The 25,000-nt window shown below is 51.1% G+C and overlaps 1 protein-coding gene across 5 annotated transcripts in view; it reads right to left on the reverse strand.

The window, feature by feature from the left end:
* The window catches only part of rnf130 (ring finger protein 130), a 30,703-nt gene extending 6,630 nt beyond the window's left edge, over positions 1-24,073 (reverse strand). For 4 of the 5 annotated variants that reach the window (XM_047051661.1, XM_047051659.1, XM_047051658.1 and 1 more), the window contains exons 1-6: positions 23,933-24,067; positions 22,950-23,405; positions 13,296-13,490; positions 9,176-9,426; positions 6,426-6,497; positions 2,532-2,614 (exon numbers count right to left, since the gene is read on the reverse strand). In XM_047051661.1, coding sequence (XP_046907617.1) covers positions 2,532-2,614; positions 6,426-6,497; positions 9,176-9,426; positions 13,296-13,490; positions 22,950-23,217 — 869 coding nt within the window. In that variant the 5' untranslated portion in view covers positions 23,218-23,405; positions 23,933-24,067. Of the gene's footprint in view, positions 1-2,531; positions 2,615-6,425; positions 6,498-9,175; positions 9,427-13,295; positions 13,491-22,949; positions 23,406-23,932 lie in introns of all 5 variants that reach the window. The other variant, XM_047051660.1, reaches the window with a different exon arrangement.
* Between the last annotated feature and the right edge of the window lie 927 nt (positions 24,074-25,000).

The following is a 25,000-nucleotide window of genomic DNA, read 5'->3' on the forward strand; positions in this document are numbered from 1 at the left end:
GAGGGGAGTGTGGGTCCACTGGAGTGAGGAGGGGAGTGTGGGTCCACTGGAGTGAGGGTCCACTTGAGTGAGGAGGGGAGTGTGGGTCTACTGGAGTGAGGAGAGGAGTGTGGGTCCACTGGAGTGAGGAGGGGAGTGTGGGTCCACTGGAGTGAGGAGGGGAGTGTGGGTCCACTGGAGTGAGGGTCCACTTGAGTGAGGAGAGGAGTGTGGGTCCACTGGAGTGAGGAGAGGAGTGTGGGTCCACTGGAGTGAGGGCACGAGGACGTGAACTGCTGTTATCTGCTTTCAAGGCTGGACCAGAGACAAGAGCTTGATGAATTAATGATGAGTCTGTTTACAATACAGAGACTGAAGCGAGAAACAGTCAAGAGTAGATGAGGTGTGGGAGGGAGGGGGGTAAGATGTTGGTATTACGACACCCGTGTGTGGGTGTGTGTGTGTGTGGTGTGTGGTGTGTGGTGTGTGTGGGAGTGAGTAAGGATAGATTATTTCAGTAAGCCCTTGTGATATTGTAGCAAGAGCTTGTAGCTTATATGTTGGGTGCTGTGTGTGTGTGTGTCTATGTGTGTGTGTGTGTCTGTGTTACGTTTTACAGACCAACACATTGTAGAGTGCAAAGAGACACAAATTGAACGGTTTGTAACAGATGAAGTGCCGAGCCGATAGCATCTGTAGTGTCTATTGACTGTGGTTGAAGAGTGCTTCAGGGAGGGCCTGGGTAGCACGTCAAACACACCTGTATGTCCTTTAACAACACGTGACGCAAATCGATGCTCTATAAACTTCCTCCTCCCTGATCGTGTCGTTGGGAGTCAGACTGGGCAGAGAGAATTGCTTTTGGGCTTCTCAGGGTATGTAACTCTGAACTCCACCAGGATCATCCTAGGTTTTCCTGGAGCCCTCCCTCCCTATCTTCACTCTCCTGTCGTTCCCCCAGTATCTTAACCTCTATGAAGGTGTCCTTGGAGAGGTAGACTAGGGAGTGACTGATGTGATGACCACAGCAGAGGCCTGACCTCAGACCCGCGACTTTCATCTGCAAGACCCAGGACACAGCAGATGGTGTGTGACGCTGTTCCACAAGGACGGGGAAGTGTGTGTGTGTGTGTGTGTGTGCGTGTGTGGAGGGATGGAGAGTGTTTGTGCTTCAGTAAGTTGTGTGTGAAAAGGAAGAGAGTGTGTCCAATAAGTTTGTGTGTGTGTGCGTGTGTGTGTGTGTGTGCGCGCGCGTGTGTGACGGAGGAAGTGAGCTGATGGTTCTGGATTCTCCTGTAGGTCGTTGGCAGCGCTGGGTCTATATTTAGCCTGAGCGACCTCACAGGGGTCACGGCTCCCAGCACGCTAGGAGGAACAGCCTGGAGAACTCGCCAGACCCTCCACACAGAACGACATCCTGCTCATTACTATAGAACCTTCCTCTCCTCTGACATCCCTCCATCATTCTCCTCTTCCTTTGCTTCCATTTCTCTTTTCTTCACGCTTTCTTTCCCTGCACAGTCTGGTGCTCTCGGTTACTCTATCAAACCTCCCCTCCTCCTCTCCATCACTCTCCCTCTCCCCTCCTGGCTCTCCCTCTCCCCTCCTCCCTCTTCCTCTCCCCTCCTCCCTCTCCCTCTCCCCTCCTCCCTCTCCCTCTCCCTCTCCATCACTCTCTCCCTCCTCCTCCTCGTTCATCACCTACCTCCCTCTCCCTCCCTCCTTCCCTTTCTCCTGGCATGTGAGAGGGAATGTCAAACATGGTTGACCGAAATTTTCCACTTCCTCTGCACAGCTTATGACTCAGTAACCCTTGACAACAAGAGTCTTCCCTCTAATCCCTCACATCAGAGCGTCAGAGCGACCAGCGTGTCCTGACTGGCTCTCTGTCCGGAAGATCGGTGAGAACTCTCACAAACTGCCTCTCCCTCTCTCTCAGTGTTAAACAGGTCTGTTTAAAGCCACTCTGTGGCTTGGCTGAGTGTTGTTGTGGTGCTGTCCTCCAGCTAGGCAGCCCAGAGAGGCAGGGTGTGGTGGCTGCAGGCAGGCAGGTCTGTCTGTCAGCCCCCCGCTGGGCAGGGCTGGGAAGGCTGGGAGACAGATCTGCTCTCCCAGCTTGAATCGTGAGAAGGAGGGATAGAGGGGGGGGGGAATCTCTATGATGGATGAGTGTGGAGATGTCCTCCGACGAGGGGAGGGGGGAGGGTGGGGTGGGGCGATGGGGGAGGGAGGCAGAGGATGGGAAGAAAGTATAACATTTCATTAAAGAGAGACAAAGGGGAGGGAGGGGGATGGACGGAGGGACAGAAAACATGAAGCAGAGAGGTCTGTGCCTTTGTGATGTAGCCGAGTGCAGGATAACGTGATGCTCTTGTGTATAAAGGCTGAAACTTAAACACTTTAAAATATTGAAAGTGTGGTTTCATCCAGCAGGAACTGTAAAAGGCTGTAGAGGTTATGGAAGGACATACTCACACACACACAGTACACACACACACACACACACACACACAGTACACACAGTACACACACACATGGACACAGACACTTACTTGCAGGGCAGGATGCGAACCACGTCATTTAGCTGGTATCCCTCGATGCAGACAGCACAGTGGTTGAAGTCTGGGTCTGTCTCCTACACACACACACACACACACAAAAAGGGAGCAGACATCACTGTGTCAGGATGACAAAATAAGACAGGAGGCCATAAAAGAAAGCGAATAAACAAATCCCATTAGATACAAGAGGTGGTTGGTTGTCAGAGCCTCTCTAACCCTAACCCTAACCCTCTGACAGCCTCAGGAGAGCGTCTGTGCCCCCTGACGTCGTCCTACTAGACACAGCATGATGTCCTCAGAGCAGGCCTCCAGCGGTACACATCACACCCTCCTGATCGGGTGCAGTTCCACCTGGTGGAGCATATGCAGCTACAGCTACACAGGCACAGCTTGACTTCCTGTCTGCATGTCAGAACTCCCTGCCTGCATCCCAGATACACACACCCATCACACACACACACACACCAAAGAGACAACCAGTGCAGGTGCCAGCATGTATCACCTTGGTGTCAAGACTCAGCACACGAGAGAGAGAGGAGGAGGAGGGAGGGAGGAGGCAGGGAGAGAGATAGGAGGGAGAGGGAGGGACAGAGAGAGAGGGAGGGAAAGAGGGAGGGAGAGAGGGAGATGAGGAATCAATGCTGTGTTATTTATGGCTGGGGTGATCTGTCTCTGCTGACAGAGAAGAAGCTGCCAGAGCAACAAGGACATGCTGCTGCTAGTTAGCTCCACCCCCATGGCGCCTGCTAGCTCCGCCCCCACAGCGCCTGGCCGGGAGCAGGATGATCGATACGCCAGGAGCGGGCGGGGAGAGGACACACTAACACACACACACACACACAACCCCTTCTCAGTTTTAGACAACACGCTTTTCCAGTCACGTCTAGTTTGGCGTCTGCAGTGAAACACGTTCCTAACAGGGATTTCTCTCTCCCTGTGTGTGCCTCTAGGGAAACTGCCAGGTAACCAACACCCCTCTTACGTAGAGAAACCTTCAGATGAAGTCAGTAACATTCCCAGTCTCTTTCCTCAACGTCTTCATCTAGACCACAGGGAAGGTTGTAGAGACTGGGGGGCCGGGCTGCCTGCTAGAGAGCACCGACAGCACAAATGCTACTAGATCAATAACAGGCTCAGTCAACAGACAGCGTCTGATAGTTCTAATCTGTCCTATAGATGGACCTTTATGCCTGGCAGAACCTCTCTCTGGGACCCTGGGGAGCCCGCCCCCCTTCCTAGACGCCCCTAGCTTCCTGTTAGCGCTGGGCAGCTGTAAACGGCCCCACTGATTAAATATGAATGCCGTCCTCTGCACTAGCCAGTGTGTACTAGTCTGAAAGAAAGCCAGCCTGTGTCACTGAGGGGCAGGACTGGAGCTGTAAACTGTTGGGTCGTCAGGTTGAGACTGACGACGACACCACAGAGCTCATGTGTTTTCAGTCCTGTGTGACACCCCTGTATCTGGGTGCACAACTAGTCTGTTTACACTGGTCACCGAGCACGTTATGGATCGACTTTGAGGGGAATGACAGGCGGTATCTGGCACTGACGGTGTTGGAGTTGGCAGAGAGCTAGCCAGCGTCCGTGCGTCTGAGAAGGAAAGGGGGCGTGGCTCTGACCTTCCTGCTGGGTTGGTGTGCTGCTCTATCGCTCGTGGCTCTGACCTTCCTGCTGGGTTGGTGTTCTGCTCTATCGCTCGAGGCTCTGACCTTCCTGCTCGGCTGGTGTGCTGCTCTATCGCTCGTGGCTCTGACCTTCCTGCTGGGTTGGTGTGCTGCTCTATCGCTCGAGGCTCTGATTGAGTTGGACGGCTATGCAGTTGTTGTTCCTGCACAAAAGTAGGCCGAAGTGTCCATGAAGGAAATACCCCTCTAGCTTGATCACAATGATTCATTAATTACTCTAAATGACCTTCGCTGTGGTGGAAACAGCCCTTCGCATTAGGATCGACATTAGAGGCAGCGGGCAGGGCTAGTAGACTAGTCAGGGAATATGGGCTAGATATTACAGCAAGTCTGCTAGAGGACGTTTGAATCCCGCATGTATGAAAAAGACAGACATCATCCACAAAGTAAAGGGTCAGGTGGCTGAGCGGTTAGGAAACTGGGCTAGTAATCAGAAGGTTGCCAGTTCGATTCCCGGCCGTGCCAAATGATGTTGTGTCCTTGGGCAAGGCACTTCACCCTACTTGCCTCGGGGGGAATGTCCCTGTACTTACTGTAAGTGCTCTGGATAAGAGCGTCTGCTAAATGACTAAATGTACTGTAATGTAAACACTCCCAAATGATAACATAAATGCTGGTTTGATAACCAAGGGGGCAGACGGATTGGCTACAACAGCTCACAGTTTGGCTGGCTAGCATCAAGTAAAACCCAATCATCTTTAGAAAGCACTTTCTTATTCAAGCTGTGCTGCTGGCGTTCAGACAAGTGGCAGGGCCTTCCTCCATTAAGTAGTGGAGACAGGGCTATCAGGACTGCTGGTGTTTGCTCTTAAACCTGTTGGCTGTAAGAGCTCTTTCGTCCAGAGCTATCAAACGCCGTCAAGGTTAACACGACTCCTAGTCCGACGGGGACCAGACTGATAACTCTGTTATTTGTGACTCCTGTCGCCCTGTGTGTTTGTAGCAGGGCGTATTTATGAACACAGCCTCAGGGTCACTTCCGCCCCTCCCCCTCCTCCCCTCCCCCTCCCCCTCCTCCCCTCCCCCTCCTCCCCTCCCCCTCCCCCTCCTCACCTCCCCCTCCTCCCCTCCCCCTCCCCCTCCGCCTCCTCACCTCCCCCTCCTCCCCTCCACCTCCCCCTCCTCACCTTCCCCTCCCCCTCCTCACCTCCCCCTCCCCCTCCCCCTCCGCCCTCCCCCCTGACATCGAGCCCTGCATCCGGCTGCATGCGGTCAATCACTCCCTGCAGACTTCCTCCAGATGGAAGGTTTCAATTTCTGAGGCCCACTCCAAGGCCGATGTTTGATTCATGCTGAGACCTCCCTGACCTCAGGGGCACTGGGGTGAGGGGGTGGGTCAGGTACACTCACCCCCTCCTGGAGAACATCAGCCTGGATCTGCATCTTACAAATAAGCCGACAAAGAATTGACTAATTTACTCAAGGATAAATATATAGTGTAATAATGTATTTGAGACCTTTTTTCCCTCAACGCTCAACTGAGAACAACCTCAAACATCTCTAACTCCTGCAGTACGACCAGATCCAACAAGGCCAGTCCTCCTATAACCATCATCCCTAAACGCCTGCTGTCTCAGTGACAGAGGGCAGCATTTAGCATTTACACCGTCCCTCAAACCACCGCCCACCCCCATCCTCCGCAGTCACGTCCATCACCATGACGACCTCATCCACAGCTCCAGACCAGCGGCCGTACGCTGGCGGTCGGGACACATTAATAAGATGGAGAGGCCGGAGCGGTGATGGAGAGGCCAGAGGAGTGATGGTGTCTCTTCCCCGAGGCCTTGATCACAGACTCCAGCTAGCTCTCCAGCAGCCACAGCTAGCTCTCCAGCAGCCACAGCTAGCTCTGCACCAGCCACAGCTAGCTCTGCACCAGCCACAGCTAGCTCTCCACCAGCCACAGCTAGCTCTGCACCAGCCACAGCTAGCTCTCCACCAGCCACAGCTAGCTCTCCACCCAGCCACAGCTACAAACTACAAAAGAACATGGTGGAGAGTTTATCGGTCTTGACGTCAACAGATCACCCTGTTTGGAGCAGAGAGCCTCCAGCACTATGTGAGGGGAGAAGGGAAGGAGGAGGAGAGGAGAAGGGGATGAGGAGAGGAGAAGGGGATGAGGAGAGGAGGAGGGGATGAGGAGAGGAGAAGGGGATGAGGAGAGGAGAAGGGGATGAGGAGAGCTGCTGGAGTTATTCACCTTGTCACCTTTCTTCACAGTCCTCGTAGTAAGCTTCCCAATGGCCTTCTTAGCCGCATCTCCCAGCCGCCGCTAAGGAGAGAGAGAGGGGAGGGACAGAGAGGGGCGAGGGAGAGAGAAGGGGAGGGAGAGAGGAAGAGAGAGAGAGGGAGAGGGGGGAGAGTAAGTGAGGGAGAGAGAGAGAGGGGGAGACAGGAGGAAGGGAGGGAGAGAGACAGAGAGAGGAGATAAAGGAGTCATAAACAGAGGGTGAATATGGAGAACAAACGTTGCCTGAGGGCTGAATTAACAAGAGAAATAAAATCCTTATTCAGCAGAAGCAACTTTTTTCCATCACATTTTTGCACAAAAAAAGAGTAGATTATTATGCTACAGTATTCCTTGCATCAAGCGGTGTGTGATAGGAGAAACACAGAAGAACTCCCACACTGCTGGTCCAGTGAAATGCTATCTGCAGTTCAGTACTAGACGCTGCAATGGTCAGAGCGAGTTCAATCATTAGGATGGAATAAAACCTCTTTTTAAAAAGAAGTTCAACAAAAGGATGTGTTGTTTTTACAAATGAATGTGAACAGCAACAGAGTCTGGAGGCCGGGGATGTTTCAGGGCATCAGGTGGAGCGCTGAGCTACTCCAGGATGGGGGCCAGACAGCAGGATGATACACCTCCTTTACAACACAACCACACAGCCTCCTTCACTGTCTCCCCCTGATTAAACAGGAGGGGATTTAGCACCAGCAATGTGCACTGAGAGAGTGTGTGTGTGAGAGAGAGAGAGAGAGAGAGAGAGAGAGAGAGAGAGAGAGAGAGTGTAAGAGAGAGGGAGACAGCAAGACCAGTAGAGATCCCCTTTGTTCCCAGCAGAGTGATTAGAGGTCATCATTTAGGTCTAGTTCTCAGCCTTCAGTAGGAAGGCAGCTTTCTCAGAGCAGACAGACTCACTTCACACATGAGCAGATCCCTGACTGGATGTTCCCTGAGGGCCGGGGGCGGTCTCAAACACTCTCCTCTGGTCTCTCTGGGCGTGAGGGGCAAGACAAGCCCACCAGCACAGAGAGAGAGGGAGGTCGTGGGTTCGAATCCCTTCAAAGCCGGCAGCTTTAATCTTCACATGTACTGTGTTTCATATTCACACACTGATTTTATTTGTTATTTGAGCTACGGATATAACGTAGTGACGTTGTGCCAGTCTGACAGTGACATCACAGTCTGACAGACATCATAGTCTGACCTCTGCTGTGTAATTGGTTGTGACGATAACATACTTATTCACGGTTATTTACACCATTTGACTAAACCTTTGAGGTCAGAAGGTGAGAAGGAGGGGATCGTGTAGCAGAACTGGGGCACCTGCATGATCCACTAACCTGGCACGGTTTAGACCGAGAGGGTACACACACGCACATCCTACACCTAGTGTATGTGTGTGTGTGTGTTTGTACAGTGTGTGTATGTGGACACCCTGGGGCTTGTTGAAGGGGAGGCCAGACAGTGAGGAAGGGAGGTTGTATCATCCAGCTCCTTATTAAATGTTTCATGAGTGATGACCACATCAGCATTTGATGTCTGTTTCCGCTCGTTGCCCTGACCAACCAGACGGGCGTGAGAGCCAGGGAGCCCAGGCCCAGAGGGACACCACATACTGGCCTTAGTCACGTTACAAATCTTGTTGAGGAGTTTCAGAAATAACACTCTCTTCTCCGGTATCTTACACTGGAGTTACAGAGGTTCCAACGGGCGACAGCTCGTCTTCTGTAACTGAGTTTGAAACATTAGCATCCCTCTAGGTCACCTCTGATCTCATCAAGGTCAGGGTTAGGGGTCAGGATTAGGGTTAGCTCAGCTCAGCTGGAAACGTCAACCCTCCTACAGTGAACAGGTCATTGGGGAGGCAGAAGTGGAACATGTCTTAGTCGCGCTGCATGTCAGTCCTTACGTTCCCTCTCTGGTTCTTGAACTCGGGACCTCTGACTTACAAGCACGACTCCTTACCAGCTACGCCAACGACAACTACCTATTGTTTAGCCAACTAGTCTAAACAGCTAGTCTATTCAGACTCCAAATGGAGCTAGCTTTTCGCTGGCGTGGGTGGATAGTATTTTCCGCCTGAAGAGTGAATTTAACCGATTCTTACTGGCGTTGTCAGGCCAAATAGTGTCCTAGGGCCAAATAGTGTCCCACCTGACGTCACAATGCCGTTCCGAAGCAAGGACGTGTCCGTCGCTATGCCGACCTTAAATTCCTGAGATATCTACGCGTGCTAGCAGGAAACTGTCATGGTTGCTATACTGGTTACTAGGTAGGAAGTTTTGTATTTAGGCTTATTTAAACCAGTTTATTCTACTCTACTATTTAAAGTTTTGACTCGTTCGACATTCCCAAGACAGCAACACGCGCAGGTAGAATACTATACGTGTTGCCTTCCCGGTCTGTTAAAATTTATGCTAACTAAGTGAATTATTTTGACAAAAACAACTAGCCAGCTAGCACCAGCTATCAAACGAGTCAAAACTTTAAATAGTATAGTAGAATAAACTGGTTTAAATAAGCTTAAATACAAAACTTCCTACCTAGTAACCAGTATAGCAACCATGACAGTTTCCTGCTAGCACGCGTAGAAATCTCAGGAATTTAAGGTCGGCATAGCGACGGACGCGTCCTTGCTTCGGAACGGCATTGTGACGTCAGGTAGGACACTATTTGGCCCTAGGACACTATTTGGCCTGACAGCCCCACTAGCAAGATCTCACCTGGCTGCGGTCGCGCGCGCTGGTGTAGCGGATCTTCTGGATGAAGTAGAAGATGAGCCAGGCGGAGGAGATGATCATCAGCACGATGAAGGAGATGGAGACGAACACCAGAGAACCCCGATTGATGTTCTTGGCCTGGCCGCGCTGGCCCACCATCACGCTCACCAGCACCGTCAGGTTCTTCTCCAGCAGACCCAGGATCTCCCGGCCGTACGACTCGGTGATCATCACCGCCACCGTCTCCCCCGCCCCTGGAGACACCAGGACCACAAGGACAATCAGGGACAAGAGAGAGAGGGGAACTATCTATCCGTGTTCGACCAGCTTGGAGCTGGAGGTAGACAGACTGGGGACCAGCCAAACCAGCATGAGAGCCAGGGAGACCAGGCCCAGCATGAGAGCCAGGGAGACCAGGCCCAGCATGAGAGCCAGGGAGACCAGGCCCAGCATGAGAGCCAGGGAGACCAGGCCCAGCATGAGAGCCAGGGAGACCAGGCCCAGCATGAGAGCCAGGGAGAACAGGCCCAGAGGGACATACAAGGATGGTTAAACCAGACCACACACATGCTTACAAAGTGCCCATGATCACACACCACGTACATATCATTTTCAGTCAGTCTCAGCCATACTGAACACACACAGGCACCTGTTCAATTAGCTTAACAAGGGGTCTGTTTTGGACAGGAAATGTTGAAGCAGGGAGAAAAAAGAATTCATGTTATTGTAAATCAGCCAAACTCTGTCTAGTCTCTACAGCAGCATGATCACCAGTCAGCTCTGTTTACCATCCCCCTCACTTCCCTCCTCCTCCTCCACCTCTCCTCCTCCCCCTCTCTCCCTCTCCTCCTCCCCCTCTTCCCTCTCCTCCTCCCCCTCTCCCTCTCCCTCTCCTCCTCCCCCTCTTCCCTCTCCTCCTCCACCTCTCCACCTCCCCCTCTCCCTCTCCTCCTCCCCCTCTTCCCTCTCCTCCTCCCCCTCTCCCTCTCCTCCTCCCCCTCTTCCCTCTCCTCCTCCCCCTCTCCCTCTCCTCCTCCCCCTCTTCCCTCTCCTCCTCCACCTCTCCACCTCCCCCCTCTCCTCTCCACCCCCCTCTCCCTCTCCCTCCCTCTCCTCCACCTCTCCTCCTCCCCCCTCTCCTCTCCTTTCCTCCCCCCCCTCCCTCTCCTCCACCTCTCCCCCTCTCCTCTCACTGTGCAGGCCTCCCTCTCCTGTAGTCATATTATAACCATCACATAACGGCAGCCTCACATCCAGACACATAACCCAGGCCTCTCATCTCCTGCAGCTGTCAAAGCCACCCACAACACCCCAGTAACACACTGATGAAGGCCTCCACACGCACGCACCACGCACACGCACACACACACACACACACAGGGAGGGAAGAGAGGGGGGGAGAGGCTGGGTGGAGGGAAGGTGCTGTGACTGCAGGGACTGCAGGCAGGGACGTAAACAAACAGTCACATCCCTGATGACTCATGCAGTCGTTTAGTGTACCTGCAGGTGGGGGCGACCTTCACCTGTCAGTGACATCACCAGCCTGCCCAGACAAACATCCTGTCAGAGAAGCAGGACTGAAGCAGGACTGAAGCAGGACTGAAGCAGGACTGAAGCAGGACTGCACAGTCCCTGTGGATGCTGACGTGCTGCTGACCATACCCACGCACGCATGCACTTACGTCGCACAAATGCAAGCACGCAATCACACAAAGGAGGTATGAGGCTGATAGACGTGTGATTGCCTCATGACGACTTATCCACAGTTCGTTATCACAAACTTGATAAACACATTTCACACAGGAAGACTGCAGAGGAAGGAAGACAGCTGCATGATAGAAACATTTAATTACCGATCTCTCTTGTCTCCCCTGTCTTAGTATGCCTTCCTCTGTGCAGCTGATCTTATCCCTCACCTTTGTCTACATCTGTATCTGTCTACAGCGCATGAGAGGGCCTCTCACAAACACCCACCACATCCTCCCCTCAAAGTCAAACGTCAAAAACAAGATATTCGGTCCAACGCAGCGCATGATAAACGACATGCTTTTCAGGCAAACATGATTGAAACGTGATTGATGCAGAAAGGCCTGCGCTTGGGGGAGCCATTGACAAGCCAGCATCTACAAGCCAGCGTTCATGGAAGAGAACCACCTTATCAATTAGTCATAGGCTGCTTTCTATATTTATAAAAATCATCGATCCCCCCTGATGGCTCTGTCACACCCAGTGACTCATTTTCTCGCTCCCTCCTCCCTCTCCCACTTTTTCCCCCACTCCACCCTCCCTCCCTCGCCTCTCCTCCCTCCCCCCCCCCCCCCCCCCCCCCCCTCCTCCCCCCTACAACAAGACCTGTAAGCTTCTGTGGCTTCAGATAAAGGCTAGCTACTGTCTGCTGACATTATTATTAACCCTCATGCTGTCTGAGCCTCCCTCCCTCCCCCCCCTCCCCCCCCCCCTCCCTCCCTCCTTCCCTCCCTCCCCCCTCCCTTCCTCCCTCCCTCCCTCCCCCCCCCCCTCCCTCCCTCCTTCCCCCACTCCCTCCCTCCCTCCCTCCGTCCTTCCCTCCCCAGCCTGTTCGTGCCCGTTCTCATCCTGTGGTTGCTGACTCTGACATCTGGGGTAGCAGCTTAAGGTTAGCTAGCGTTTAGTGTGTCTAGCACCATTAAAGGCTGTAACCATTCAACTAATGTCAAACTATGACAAGTATTTGGCTCTATCTTATGAAACGAATGGGGAACGGCAGCACAGTGTTTGAAGGCGTTCATACTTTTACTGCGGCTTGCAAGCAATTCTCTGACTGACCTCTATTGCAGTCAATAGCCACACCATGCTAGCTGGCGGATGCACCCAGCCTTTCAATGAGAGTCCGAGGACAGGGCTGGGCTGGGCAGAGCAGGGCAGAGGGCAGGGCAGGGCTGGGCAGGACAGGGCTGGGCAGGGCAGAGCAGAGCAGAGCAGGGCAGGGCAGGGCAGGGCAGGGCAGGGCAGAGGGCAGGGCAGGGCTGGGCAGGACAGGGCTGGGCAGGACAGGACAGGGCTGGGGGCAGGGGGCAGGGGGCAGGGGGCAGGGGGCAGGGGGCAGGGGGCAGGGGGCAGGGGGCAAGGGGCAAGGGGCAAGGGGCAGGGGGCAGGGGGCAGGGGGCAGGGCAGGGGGCAGGGCAAGGCAGGGCAGGGGGCAGGACAGGGCTGGGCAGGGGGCAGGGCTGGGCAGGGCTGGGCAGAGGGCAGGACAGAGGGCTGGGCAGGACAGGGCAGGGGGCAGGACAGGGCTGGGCTGGGCTGGGCTGGGCTGGGCAGGGCTGGGCAGGGCTGGGCAGGGCTGGGCAGGGCTGTGAGATGACGTTGACGCTTCTGAATCAACAACCTGTTCTACAAAAGCAAACAGGTCAAGCTAAGGGAGAGTTCTCAAGCAACTAAACACACTGTGGCTAAAACAGACTGTGAGAAGAGGACAGGGGGAGAGGAGAGGAGGAGGACAGGAGAGGGGCAGAGGATGAGAGAGGGTGGAAACAACTGAACTGAGCAGAGAGGGAAATAGAGAGAGGAAAGTATGTGTGTTGTTCACTACAGTATGCTGTGTTGGTGTTTGGTTGTGGCTGAGATCCAGTTTGTCCCCATGTCCTTCAGACAGACCACAATGTTCTCTCTCCCCCTCCCCTTCCCCCTCCCTCTCTCTCTCTCTCTCTCTCTCTCTACCCTGCAGGTCTCACACACGCTCTACACTACTTCACACACGCGACCACTACTTCACAAACAACATCCACTCAACCCTAACTAACTAGACCTTGGACCACTTGCATCACCATCAAATACATAACCGAGGGGCACATCGGGTACGAACAGACCCCAACCACCACACAGAGACAGACAGAGAGACAAAGAGACAGGCAGAGACAAAGAGACAGACAGACAGACAGACAGACAGACAGACAGACAGACAGACAGACAGACAGACAGACAGACAGACAGACAGACAGACAGACAGACAGAGAGAGAGAGAGAGAGAGAGAGAGAGAGAGAGAGAGAGAGAGAGAGACAGAGACAGAGACAGAGACAGAGACAGAGACAGAGACAGAGACAGAGACAGAGACAGACACAGACACAGACACAGACAGCTGACCTTCATGACCCATCTTGACAGTGTCCTCTTTAGAGTTGTTGTTGTAGATGAGCACGGCTGAGGCGTTGAAGGCAGAGGCCTTCAGGATCTTCTCCTTGAAGGTGCAGTTCCCCCGTTGCAGCAGCGCCACCCAGTGGAGGGTCCGGGGGGGCACCAGGAAGCGGGTTCGGGGGTCGCAGCCCTGGCGGTCCACCACTGGGGGGTAGGGGGGGACTGGGGTTAGGCACCACGGCAACCAGGCAAAATATCCACTGTGTTGTTATATTCAAAGTGAGGTATTGGGGATTTGAACCTGCACTCTCTTGATCTGTAGTCTAACGCTCTAACCACCGAGCCCCAGCTGTGACCTGGTTGTGCACCTGTGTGGGACTGAGCTGTTGCAGCAGCTCACCTGTCTGTCTAAATCCAGGCCTTGATACGCCACACTTCCCGCAGCGCAAGTTATTTTTCCAAAACAGCAGCTAGCTAATTTAGCTAGCTAATGCTAATGTAATTGTATTACATTTTAAAGCCAGGCTCGTTACTTTAGTTTTAATCTGTATTTGGTGGCATGATCAATATTATCTATTGTCATTGCGCTCCTTATTTCATTTTCTAAAAATATTTTAGATGGGTTTTTTTTTTCGTATTTTTTTTTTCGAAAGGTTCTAATTTTATTTGGGGAAAATAAAAGATTTTAAAAATAAAAGATAAATTTTCCCCAAATACATTTTTGAAAAGTTTAAAAAACATTTGCTGAAAAAACTTGAAATTATTTTTCACATTTACAAACCAGGCTCATTGCCCGTTACACAACATGGCATCTGCACCACTGAAGGTGTGTGGAGAGACAGTGCTGATGTACTGCTGGCTTGTTGTGACGGCAGCTCACTGAAGGAACCAGTTCAAAGATTTATCTTTTCATCAATCAGACAACACAATGCTGTCCACAAACAGCCGCCACAGTTGTGCACGGACATGAACAAACACAAAATGGGAGGTTAAAAGTTCAGTTTATGTGTTCAACCCAGGAGTTATTACAGCATAACTCTTCCATTAACCAATCCACATCAAATCAAAAGACAAAGCAGAAGCATCAAAACTGATAAGTAAATACAAATCACTGAAAAAGAAAAGAAAAGCTGTCCTGTGTTGTGAAGCTGAACCCTGTGTGTGGTGGTGGTGCTCTAGAGAAGCTGAACCCTGTGAGTGGTGGTGCTCTACCGAAGCTGAACCCTGTGTGTGGTGGTGGTGCTCTACAGAAGCTGAACCCTGTGAGTGGTGGTGCTCTAGAGAAGCTGAACCCTGTGTGTGGTGGTGCTCAACAGAAGCTGAACCCTGTGAGTGGTGGTGCTCTACAGAAGCTGAACCCTGTGAGTGGTGGTGCTCTAGAGAAGCTGAACCCTGTGTGTGGTGGTGGTGCTCTACAGAAGCTGAACCCTGTGTGTGGTGGTGGTGCTCTAGAGAAGCTGAACCCTGTGTGTGGTGGTGCTCTAGAGAAGCTGAACCCTGTGTGTGGTGGTGGTGCTCTACAGAAGCTAAACCCTGTGAGTGGTGGTGCTCTAGAGAAGCTGAATCCTGTGTGTGGTGGTGCTCTACAGAAGCTGAACCCTGTGAGTGGTGGTGGTGCTCTACAGAAGCTAAACCCTGTGAGTGGTGGTGGTGCTCTAGAGAAGCTAAACCCTGTGAGTGGTGGTGGTGCTCTAGAGAAGCTAAACCCTGTGAGTGGTGGTGGTGCTCTACAGAAGCGAAGGGGCTGGAAGGTTCCAGGGGGAGAGTGAGAGACTCAGGCACACAAACATGAGCCTGGTCCCTGTGGGTGAGGCCAGCCAGCAGCAGGCTGCTCGTCCCACCATGGAGACACCATCCCTGGCTGACAACACAGCAACTCACACAACCACAACACAACAGGCAAGGTCACAGTGATTCAGATCAGGAATGAGGGAGGGAGGAGGGGAGAGGGAGGGAAGGAGAGGGAGGGAGGTGGGGAGAGAGTCCTGCTCTTTTGAGCTTCCTTTTTTCAGGCAACAGACTGGCTGATGATAATGTGTGTGTGTGTGGGTGTGTGTGTGTGGTTGTGTGTGTGTGAGATGAAATCACAGTTTGTGTGACTAATGCAGCAGCACAACACCAGAGCACAGGAATATTTAACTGTACAGAATCATCCCTGTCCTGAGGGCTCAGAACAAGTGTGTGTGTGTGTGTGTGTGTGAGAAAGAGAGAGAGAGAGACAGCCATTGTAGAGAGATAGAGAGAGACAGCCATTGTATACACAAGGTAAATAAATACTCCTGACAATTTTCAGTTACAGTAAAAATCGCCATTAAAGGTTCTATACTGTTAGAACATTTCCTACACAATTCAGATGGACAGAAAGTTGCCTGACTGTTGAGAGGGGCTCCAAACAGGAACAACCGAGACCATTAGCTCTCGAGAGTCTCTGTTCTGTGTGGTACCTGACTGAACACTAATGTTTTTACTGAGGATCTGATGTGTCCATTAGCAGAAGTTCTTAAGTCAATGCTGAGATAGTCATAACTGCCATCTGTCCGTTCGCTTTCGCTAATGAACAAGGACGCAAGCAGGAAGACTGTGTGTGTGTGAGTGAGTGTGTGTGAGTGTGTGTGTGTGGGAGTGAGTGTGTGTGTGGGAGAGTGAGGGGTCTCAATACCCAGGACTATTTTCTCACGTCCATCCACAGCCCAACCCCCCAGGCTTGGGACAGGCATTACGATGTGAAAGGGTAAATGCTGAACTAATTATGCAATCAACTAACAAAACCTCAGAAGAGAACATGTGAGCCTGTGTGTGGAGTGTTGGGACGCACTGTGTGAGCATACAGCCACAAACACTAATCCCCTCAAAGGAGCTCAGACCCTATCCTCTGTAGTAACTGGTTAGTGATCCTGACCAACTACACCCAGCCAGATTAAAATCCTTCCCCCCACCAACATTTCACTCCTAAATCAAATTAGCGCCCCAAAAAGCCCTTTTCCCACATATACACCAAAGATAAAACTCTCTATCATAATTGCGTTTATTCTGTCCAAGAAATTGAAGATTGAAAATACAGAAGAAAAGAAAAGGCCCAGTCATCTCTTACAGGAAGTTCTCTTCCCCAGCCGTCTCTTACAGGAAGTTCTCTTCCCCAGCCGTCTCTTCCCTCGTGTTCCTGGTGATGGGGAGCCCAACCCTGTCTGGGGAGCGACGAGCAAACACGCACAAATGGGAGTGTAATCTTAATAAGCCGCCTTGCAGGCGAATTCTGAGGATGGAGGAGGAGGATTACATTCTGCTGCGATGACTGGAGAGTGAGACTCAGCACTATTCAGGATTCTAGTGTCGTAGTATCGCGCTCTTTCAAGAAACCGACAATTAAACCATCATCAAACCAATTTCTTTGTGCTTGAAATTATTCGAATAGAATTTGTGCTTGTTTTGAAGCCTTGCTTAGAGCTCTGACTCCTGTCGATGGGGTGTGTGAGGGAGAGAAAAGAGAAACAGGCAATATCAAATCTCAGAGAGCAAGAAACAGAGCCAAATATCAAATCTCATATAGAGGATGGGATCAAATCAAAGCCTTGGCTTGTGATGTGACCCAGAAAAGAACAAGTCATCTCTATCCTCATCCCTAACACACCCACACACACACACACACACACCCACACACAATACTCCAGCCCCAGCAGTACAAGCTGGATGCTGGAGAAGCAGAAAGCGTGTCTGATTACCCAGAGTGCCCCAGGGTAAATTATATCCCAGAAGCCTGTGCTGCTATCAATAGTCATTAAATAGGTAAAGGTAACCAAGGTGAGACTGAGATTTAATCACCACTTGATGGAGATTGAAGACGTCTTTGGTGAAACGTGATGTGTGAGTTTTGGTTTTCTTTCCTGATTTTGGTGTTTGATTGGCTGGTAGGTGGCACGGAACTCTGTATAGCTCGAGACGGATATCAACTCCGTGTCTCATGGTGAATGCGTAATACTTGAGTCCTTTAAAGGGGTCATTAATTGCTAAACCGATTTTACCTTGTCATAGTTGAATAACGACAGTTCGTGGGTAAAATGGACATACAGTGAACCTTAAAGTCCATTGACACGTCTTTCCTATTCAAATCTCATACTTGCTGTTAAACAGTAGGTACTGACAGTAGGTACTGACAGTAGGTACTGACAGTAGGTACTGTCGAACTGACATCAGTTCGGTGGCCACCTTTTTTGGCTCTGGTCTGTCCCTTTGTCACGCCCCAAAATTTAAGCTCTACTGGACCCTCTCCACACCAGCTCTACTAGACCCACCAGTTGAGAAACACAGCACTACTGTATGTGATCGATACCGATCGATCAAAAACGTTCACGGTTTACCATCTCCAAAAAAACAAAAAACATTCCACAATGCAAAACCCGAGATTTGCCTATTTAGCCAATTATTTTTTGTCTGTAGATGTGAAGGGAACAAAACTAAATGACCTGTCAGGCCCAATCACACTGCACAGAGAGACCAGCCCAATCATGAAAGCTCTTCCAAGGAAACAGCTCGACATCAAGCCTATTGCGGGGGGGGGAGTAAGCAAGTGTTATTTCAAGACAGGCTCTATGTTTTGAAGGATTGTCTTGTTGAACAAAAAGCAAGTATGACCTGGTTTCTCTGTTAGTTAACAGTGCCTGTCGTGTTGAAACCATGATTAAGCAGGAAGTGCTCAAAAGCACAGGAAACCCACTGCTGCAACGAGAAAGGGACATTGTTTGTTGTCGATCTCTCAATCTTGTGTGAAGCACATTGTAAAAAAACTCAGGATAGAAACTTTGCCACACCAACTCACTTTATTTTGCTGCTGGTAAAACACTGTATTGGTACTGCTATGGTATTGGTATTGCTATGGTATAGCTTACATGTCTTAAATACTGGTATGTAAAACATTATGTTCAGCACAAAGCAGTCATTAACATTTCTTTGGGGAGAAATAGGTAGATTCTTCTATTCCTCCTGTTCCCATGATGAAGTGTTATCTGTGTTCCATTGATGAGGGTTTTTTATATCCTTGTGCACAAGCTTTACTCAGGGGTGATTGGACTCAGGGTTCAGACTGACTTTGGCAGCTCAGAGTCAGTCATGTTGGGGTTGGAACTCAGTGTGTTCCCCCTGCTCTCTGAGGGGTTCAGGCAACGACCGCAACTGTTGTGATCGCACTGATGTTGGGAAGATTTCACTGATAGGGATTGTCGTTGGAGACAGGTGTGAGGACATCTGTGTGCTGCATGCACACCCCATCACAACACTACCCTCAGAACCTGGGGAGCAGGCAGCAGGGGGGCAGGGGGGCAGGGGGAGCAGGGGGGCAGGGGGAGCAGGGGGGCAGGGGGGCAGGGGGGCAGGGGGAGCAGGGAGCAGGGGGGCAGGGGGAGCAGGCAGCAGGGGGGCAGGGGGAGCAGGCAGCAGGGGGAGCAGGGAGCAGGGGGGCAGGGGGAGCAGGCAGCAGGGGGGCAGGGGGAGCAGGGAGCAGGGGGGCAGGGGGGCAGGGGGAGCAGGGAGCAGGGGGGCAGGGGGAGCAGGCAGCAGGGGGGCAGGGGGAGCAGGGAGCAGGGGGAACCAGTGTGGACCATTGGCAGGGTCCCTGTCATCCACAGTCACCTTCACCAACATATAACCCAAACACATCTCAGCCCCCCTCAGGAGTGACTGTATGTTCAAATGTGCGTGTTGTTGCAGGAATTTCTAAAAATATAACAAACATCTAAACCTCCAGTGTCTCACAAACTTTTAATTTCAAGGTATTGGACATTTTCCAAGAGTCGACGAGTGGCAAGTCACTGACTAATCTCTGTGTGGTTCCATACAAGACCCTGCCTACTATTTCCCAGAATCCTCCTCCCTTCCTGCTCAGTCTGGCTGTGTATCATGGAGGCTGGGCTGATGTCTGCATCACATGCCCTGTGACTCAGCCTGCTCTGTCAGCTGAGAGCCGGCCTGCAGCCCCACCATAAAAGGCCTGTTCTGGAGTGATGTCACCATGCCACCACCACCACCAATTACACCACCATGCTAGTTACAGAGTCATAGACTGCGTATACAGAAAACACCATCTACCATCATCCACGCCCCATCTACCACACCCTCTGTCCCCCCGGGGATGGTCAGCCAGGAGGAAGGCCTGGAGGATGGGCAGGAGGAGGCTAATTAGCCTATGTTCCTACCCAGCACTACCAGGGTCGTTTAACACCATGTGGACCCACTAGAGCAGAGCTAATCACAGCTCATACGCAACACAACAAGGTTTCACCTGACCTGACCTGAAGACCGGGTCATGTGACAGGCCTCTATCTTGCAGGCTTGGTTGGTCACTGACTGTCTCACAGGTTGTTTTACAGGGTATTTATGAACGGGGCAACGGGGGCTGGCGCGCAGGGGCCCTGATTGGCAGGCAGCATGCGTTTTGCGTGTTCCCCATTGGCTGCAGACTCAGGACGTGTGAAGCGGACATCTGCTAACCACAGGAGATTGAGTAAGATAGGACGAGAGGATGGGAGGATGAAATAGAGAGGATGGGGGAGGGGAGGGAGAGGGGAGGAGAGGAGAGAGTGCAAGAAGAGAGCAGGAGAAGTGGAGAGGTTCTTCCATGGCTACCGCTCATCTCTCCAACTGGCCCAGGGCACACCCTACACCCTCCTCTGCCCTGGGCCCCACACCCTATGGCCTCCTCTGCCCTGGGCCCCACACCCTACACCCTTCTCTGCCCTGGGCCCCACACCCTACACCCTTCTCTGCCCTGGGCCCCACACTCTACGGCCTCCTCTGCCCTGGGCCCCACACTCTACGGCCTCCTCTGCCCTGGGCCCCCCACACACGGAGATGGAACAGTCACGAGCAGGAAGTACCCGCTGCAACACTCCAAACAGGAAGTGCTCACTGCAAAACTGCAAACAGGAAGTGCCAAATCAAGTGGCTAATGTTTCAATTTTGAAGAGTGTGGGAGGAACTGACTCTCCACTCATATCATTAGCAACACAGGCTACAGTTTAAAACCCAACCTGAGACCACACCTCAGGAAAATGAATTCATCCCAGTTAATTTCAGAAAGATTGAGGAGGAGGGCCTTGGACCGCCAGGAGAATCAGATGAGTCTTTGACACCCGGACTGCAGAACCAACAGTTTGTTTCCCCTCGTTAGCAAGAGCTACAACTCTTGGTGGTGTGGTTGTGACGAACGTAGGAATGTGCCTGTGAAGTGCCACGCTATGTTTGTTTGACATTGTCACACAAGTGTTGGCAAATCTGAGCGGTCTACGCATAGTAATCCTATGAATATTTGCTTAGGAATACTGCCTGCTTGGAAACAATACATGAACATTTCTCCTGAGTTTTGGGCTGAGGGCTAACCGGTATCTGGCTGCACAGGGTGATGAAACATCCTTTCACCACCCCTTCCAGTGTTCTGTTAGACCTTGAGTAACCTTCAGCCAAGCAAGAGAAGGCTTTTCATTACTCACACACAACTTGCATTTTGAAAATGCATGAAATGCATTGGCTCGACAGCAACAGAGAACCCATTTAGGAATCGCTTGATTTGCTTAATTCAAAGGACATTAATAGTTTTGTTTTCCGATATCTAAAGCACACATCAGGCCCGTACACTGAGAACGGACTCATGTCAGGTCAGCGTGCTCATTCCCTGTGTATGGAGGCCAGATACTGCACCATGTGATACGGCACCATGTGATACTGCACCATGTGATACGGCACCATGTGATACTGCACCATGTGATACGGCACCATGTGATACGGCACCATGTGATACGGCACCATGTGATACGGCACCATGTGATACGGCACCATGTGATACGGCACCATGTGATACGGCACCATGTGAAGGCTTTCAACATGAGTACTGCTGCTCTAGTTAGCCTGGCTGGGCTGTACGTGACGGCCTGAGAGTCGGACTCTGTGACTGTACTCGCTTCAGGCTGGACCATCACACAGACACAAGACACACACAGGAAAGTAGGCCAATGGTGGTCAACACAAGCCACGCCAAAAGCCAAGGTAGGCAATACCACAGCTGTTTCCCACGGATGGGGAGTGTTCTGTGCTTTTCTCGTCCGTGGGTTTCCATAGCAACTATTTTTACGGTAGCCTACCTGTCATTTTCAGAGATTCTCCGAAAAACATTGATTTGAAATAACAACACACACTTGTGCTTTGCAGCCTAACACTGAGACTAGGTCCTTTATGAAAGGTGTCCTTGAGAGAAAGACTGTGCCTGAACAAAGAAGCCAGGCTCATGTCTTTCCATCATACAGATATGGGAAGTGATGCTTCCTCTTCTCTTTCTTCAGGCGACAGTCATAAGAGGACAGGGTGAACATGTTTGACCTCGTTTTCACTCAAGATTCTCAGTTTCATGCTTTTCATGCTGCATCCTGTAACCTGAAGAGTGCTACTGACCGGAGGTTCAGAGAGAGCAGGGTTCAGGCCTCTGCTAAAGGGAAGGCGATACGGCCCTCGACGGTGTTATTGACTAAACCCATTGGACTTGCCTACTGTGCATTCCACATGCATTGTCATAGGGACAAGGGCAGGAAGGAATCAGCTTCATTCAGAACTATGTCAAGTACACCCGTACCTTATAGATTTCACTTCGATCACGGTAAAACGACTGGACGAGGGACATGGTTTTCCATCCAGGTGAAATACCAAGTCTACCCCAGCACGGATTTAAGATTATTATATCCTTTTATACACATGCATTCACATAGATATCCTCCAGGGCGTGTGTGCATCCACACCATCTGAACATGCCGAGAGGGAAGGACACTTTGCAAATATCAAGAAATGTAAAATCAGCAACCACCCCCTACTGGGTGGTCTGGTTTACCTCCAGACACAGCTCTCCCTCTGGGTTCTGTCTCCTCTGAACACTGACATGAGCCAGACACAGCTCTCCCTCTGGGTTCTGTCTCCTCTGAACGCTGACATGAGCTGAGGGGAACGATGTTTAGTGAACGTGTTTCAGGTTGACCTGGTCTGAGAGCAGACACAGGCCATGCGGGAGGTGAGCTGTAGCTGTCCACACCCAGCTGAGGCTCCCACACAGGGGATCAGAGGAACAGACGAAGGGCTAAGGTCCACAAACCAACAGGAAGGAAGAACTAGGTTCAGATTTAGTTTGAATAAGGGACGTGTGATTAAATAATACAAATGGAAGTTTAGAGGATATAATCGGACAGGGATTTTCCTGTGATGCTGTGGAAAGCAAGAGATGGCTTACAGAGGCACAAGGGGAGCAGCTGTCGTTCACTGGGCTGGTGACAGCCAGCGGAGGGGACTGGGGGCTGGGACAAGCAGTCTGGAGATTCAGGATCAGGCGTTTGTAGGAGAACTGGGTATTCTATGAAACTATGATAGGGACTGCAGTTATGGCTTATGGCAAAGAAAATGGCAGTGACACATGTTCCACCACCACCACCCTTCCCTCTATGTCCCACACACACAGTTATGTGCCTTGTTGGCTGAATGTAGACATTGCTGGAATAAAAAGCGATTCCTTGCTCTATTTATGTCCCTCACTCATTTGTGATATTGCTGTAGCCTACATGTTTCCTGTGCTTCTCTGCAACAACCATTCTACTGCAACAAGTTGATACACAAGGGCATAGCGTGTCATAACCAACCTACCTCCATTATAAGGTGCAGGAGCAATCACGATTCCCTTTGCATCCACTTTCGGTGAATTCTGCCCGTACTTGCCATCGTCCTTGGTTAGAATGAGCTTGGGATTGCCTTTGGAGTCAAGAACAGTGGCATTCACAGTGGCGCTAACAACGTCGTCCTTGCTGAAGGTGTTGTCGGCGCGGATCGACAATATACACCTGGGTAGCACGAGAAGCCACAAGACGGCGGGGAGGCAGCTGCATCGCGTGACTGCGGTCCACCTCTTGGGCATCTTTGGAATGTCTTTAATGCAATTTCCACTTCACATCCAAGCAGCTTCTTAGGGAACTAGATCACACAACGATTCCCCCCAAAACCAGCGGCTCTCGGCGCAGAATAACAAGCCCTCCGTGCGGCGTCCCGTCATAAAATCATGCTGTCCTCGTCACATTGTAGTCTCCCCCGTGTCGTCTACAATGCCTTTAAATGAATAAAATCCCACATATTAGAGCAGGCATAAACACCATCCAACATAAGATATTCATGAAAGCTGTCAGGGTGAAGACTATTCGTTTTGCCTAGCTCTGCGCATTCGTGTTTTCTTTTTTTCCTTTTTCTTGAAAATAATATCAAAAATCAGGATAGGCCTACTGCCAACTAGACTGATGCGCATTTAGGAGACTGGTGTTGCAAGCGTCTGAAACATGCTATCCAAATATATTAAGTGTAGTATGCATAGCCTAATTTAAAATTAGCCTGCAGGAGCTGCCATTTGTCAACGCTTATACGCTGTTCAATGCAGCCGACCTTAACGTACTGCCTAAATGATAACGTGTCTAGATCTGGCACAGATGTGCATTATGAAGAGCTGTCATTGCCTCTTTGTGATTTTAACAGTGTAAACTACGCTAGCCTACCAACAACAGCCAGCTCTTCAGCAACTGTGCAAAACACATTAACGGATTGTTTTTCGCCTTGCTTCTCCCAAAGCCTAACCCGCAACCTACCTTTTCCATATCGTCGAAATTAAACTGTATCGATATGCCTATCGGTAGGCTACCTGTTCCGTGTCGCTTCCTGTTTGACAGAGCAGGGCTCATATGAATCAGTCGCGTCTCTCCGACAACAGTCAACACACGGCGCAAGCGCGATGCGAGAATGAGCAAAGCGCGCTCACAACGAATGTGAGGCCAGCGTTACTAAACACAGCATCCTGCGTTTCATGACCCGCTAAACACTCACCGTCAAAATACGTGCTCATGTCAAGTGATCTTTATCCACACTGTGCATTATTCGTATGAAGTTGTCTCTATCATATTTACACACCCTTACAGAAAGCAGTGATGCCATCATTTATTTTTTAAATGCCCCCCCCCCCCCCCCCCCCCCCCCCCCCCCCCCCCATTTAACGCTAAGACCATTCCATCCCTAACCCCCCCGGTCGGGGATGGAATGGTCTTCTCAAGGGTAGTTTGGCCAAAGAATAGACTAGACACAAGACGTTATATCACCTCATATCCCATATTATTGTGCTTATTTGACCGTTGGCAGGTCCGCCGGCCAGGCCCTGGGCCGTGGCCACTGCTTAACTGATTTATGTTGGTTGGGGCTGCTGTTTGTCGCTAAATCCCGAAGCACAGCAGACTGGCTGCAGTGGAATCTTACTCTGGCGTAAGATCTGAAAAGAGACCAGCAACGACAGTGAGTTGAGGGCTAGGCGCTGATCTGTGGGCCTCCAGCAAACCCTCTGTGACATGAGAAGGGACATGATGACATTAGACAAGATCTGAACAAAAAACATTTGATTTGATGATTGCAGTGTGGAACCTATACTGCTTCCCGTATCGCTCTTAGCAAAATGTGTCAGAACTACCGTACGTTGTAAATACTATTCTTTTTGATTCTCAGACACCAGTTTATGTATGAGGACATGCAACTAAAGTTCCTAATTCGGCAATATTTTCCGAGCGAATTTATACCCTTCAATGTGTCAAGACTGACCTCTAGTGTGTGTAAAAGAGCAACAGCACATATGTGCTGAAAAAGAGATTTCAGAATTTAAAGTCTTTGTCACA

This window comes from Hypomesus transpacificus, unplaced genomic scaffold (assembly GCF_021917145.1).
Source record: "Hypomesus transpacificus isolate Combined female unplaced genomic scaffold, fHypTra1 scaffold_166, whole genome shotgun sequence".
In the NCBI taxonomy this organism is placed as follows: Eukaryota; Metazoa; Chordata; class Actinopteri; order Osmeriformes; family Osmeridae; genus Hypomesus; species Hypomesus transpacificus.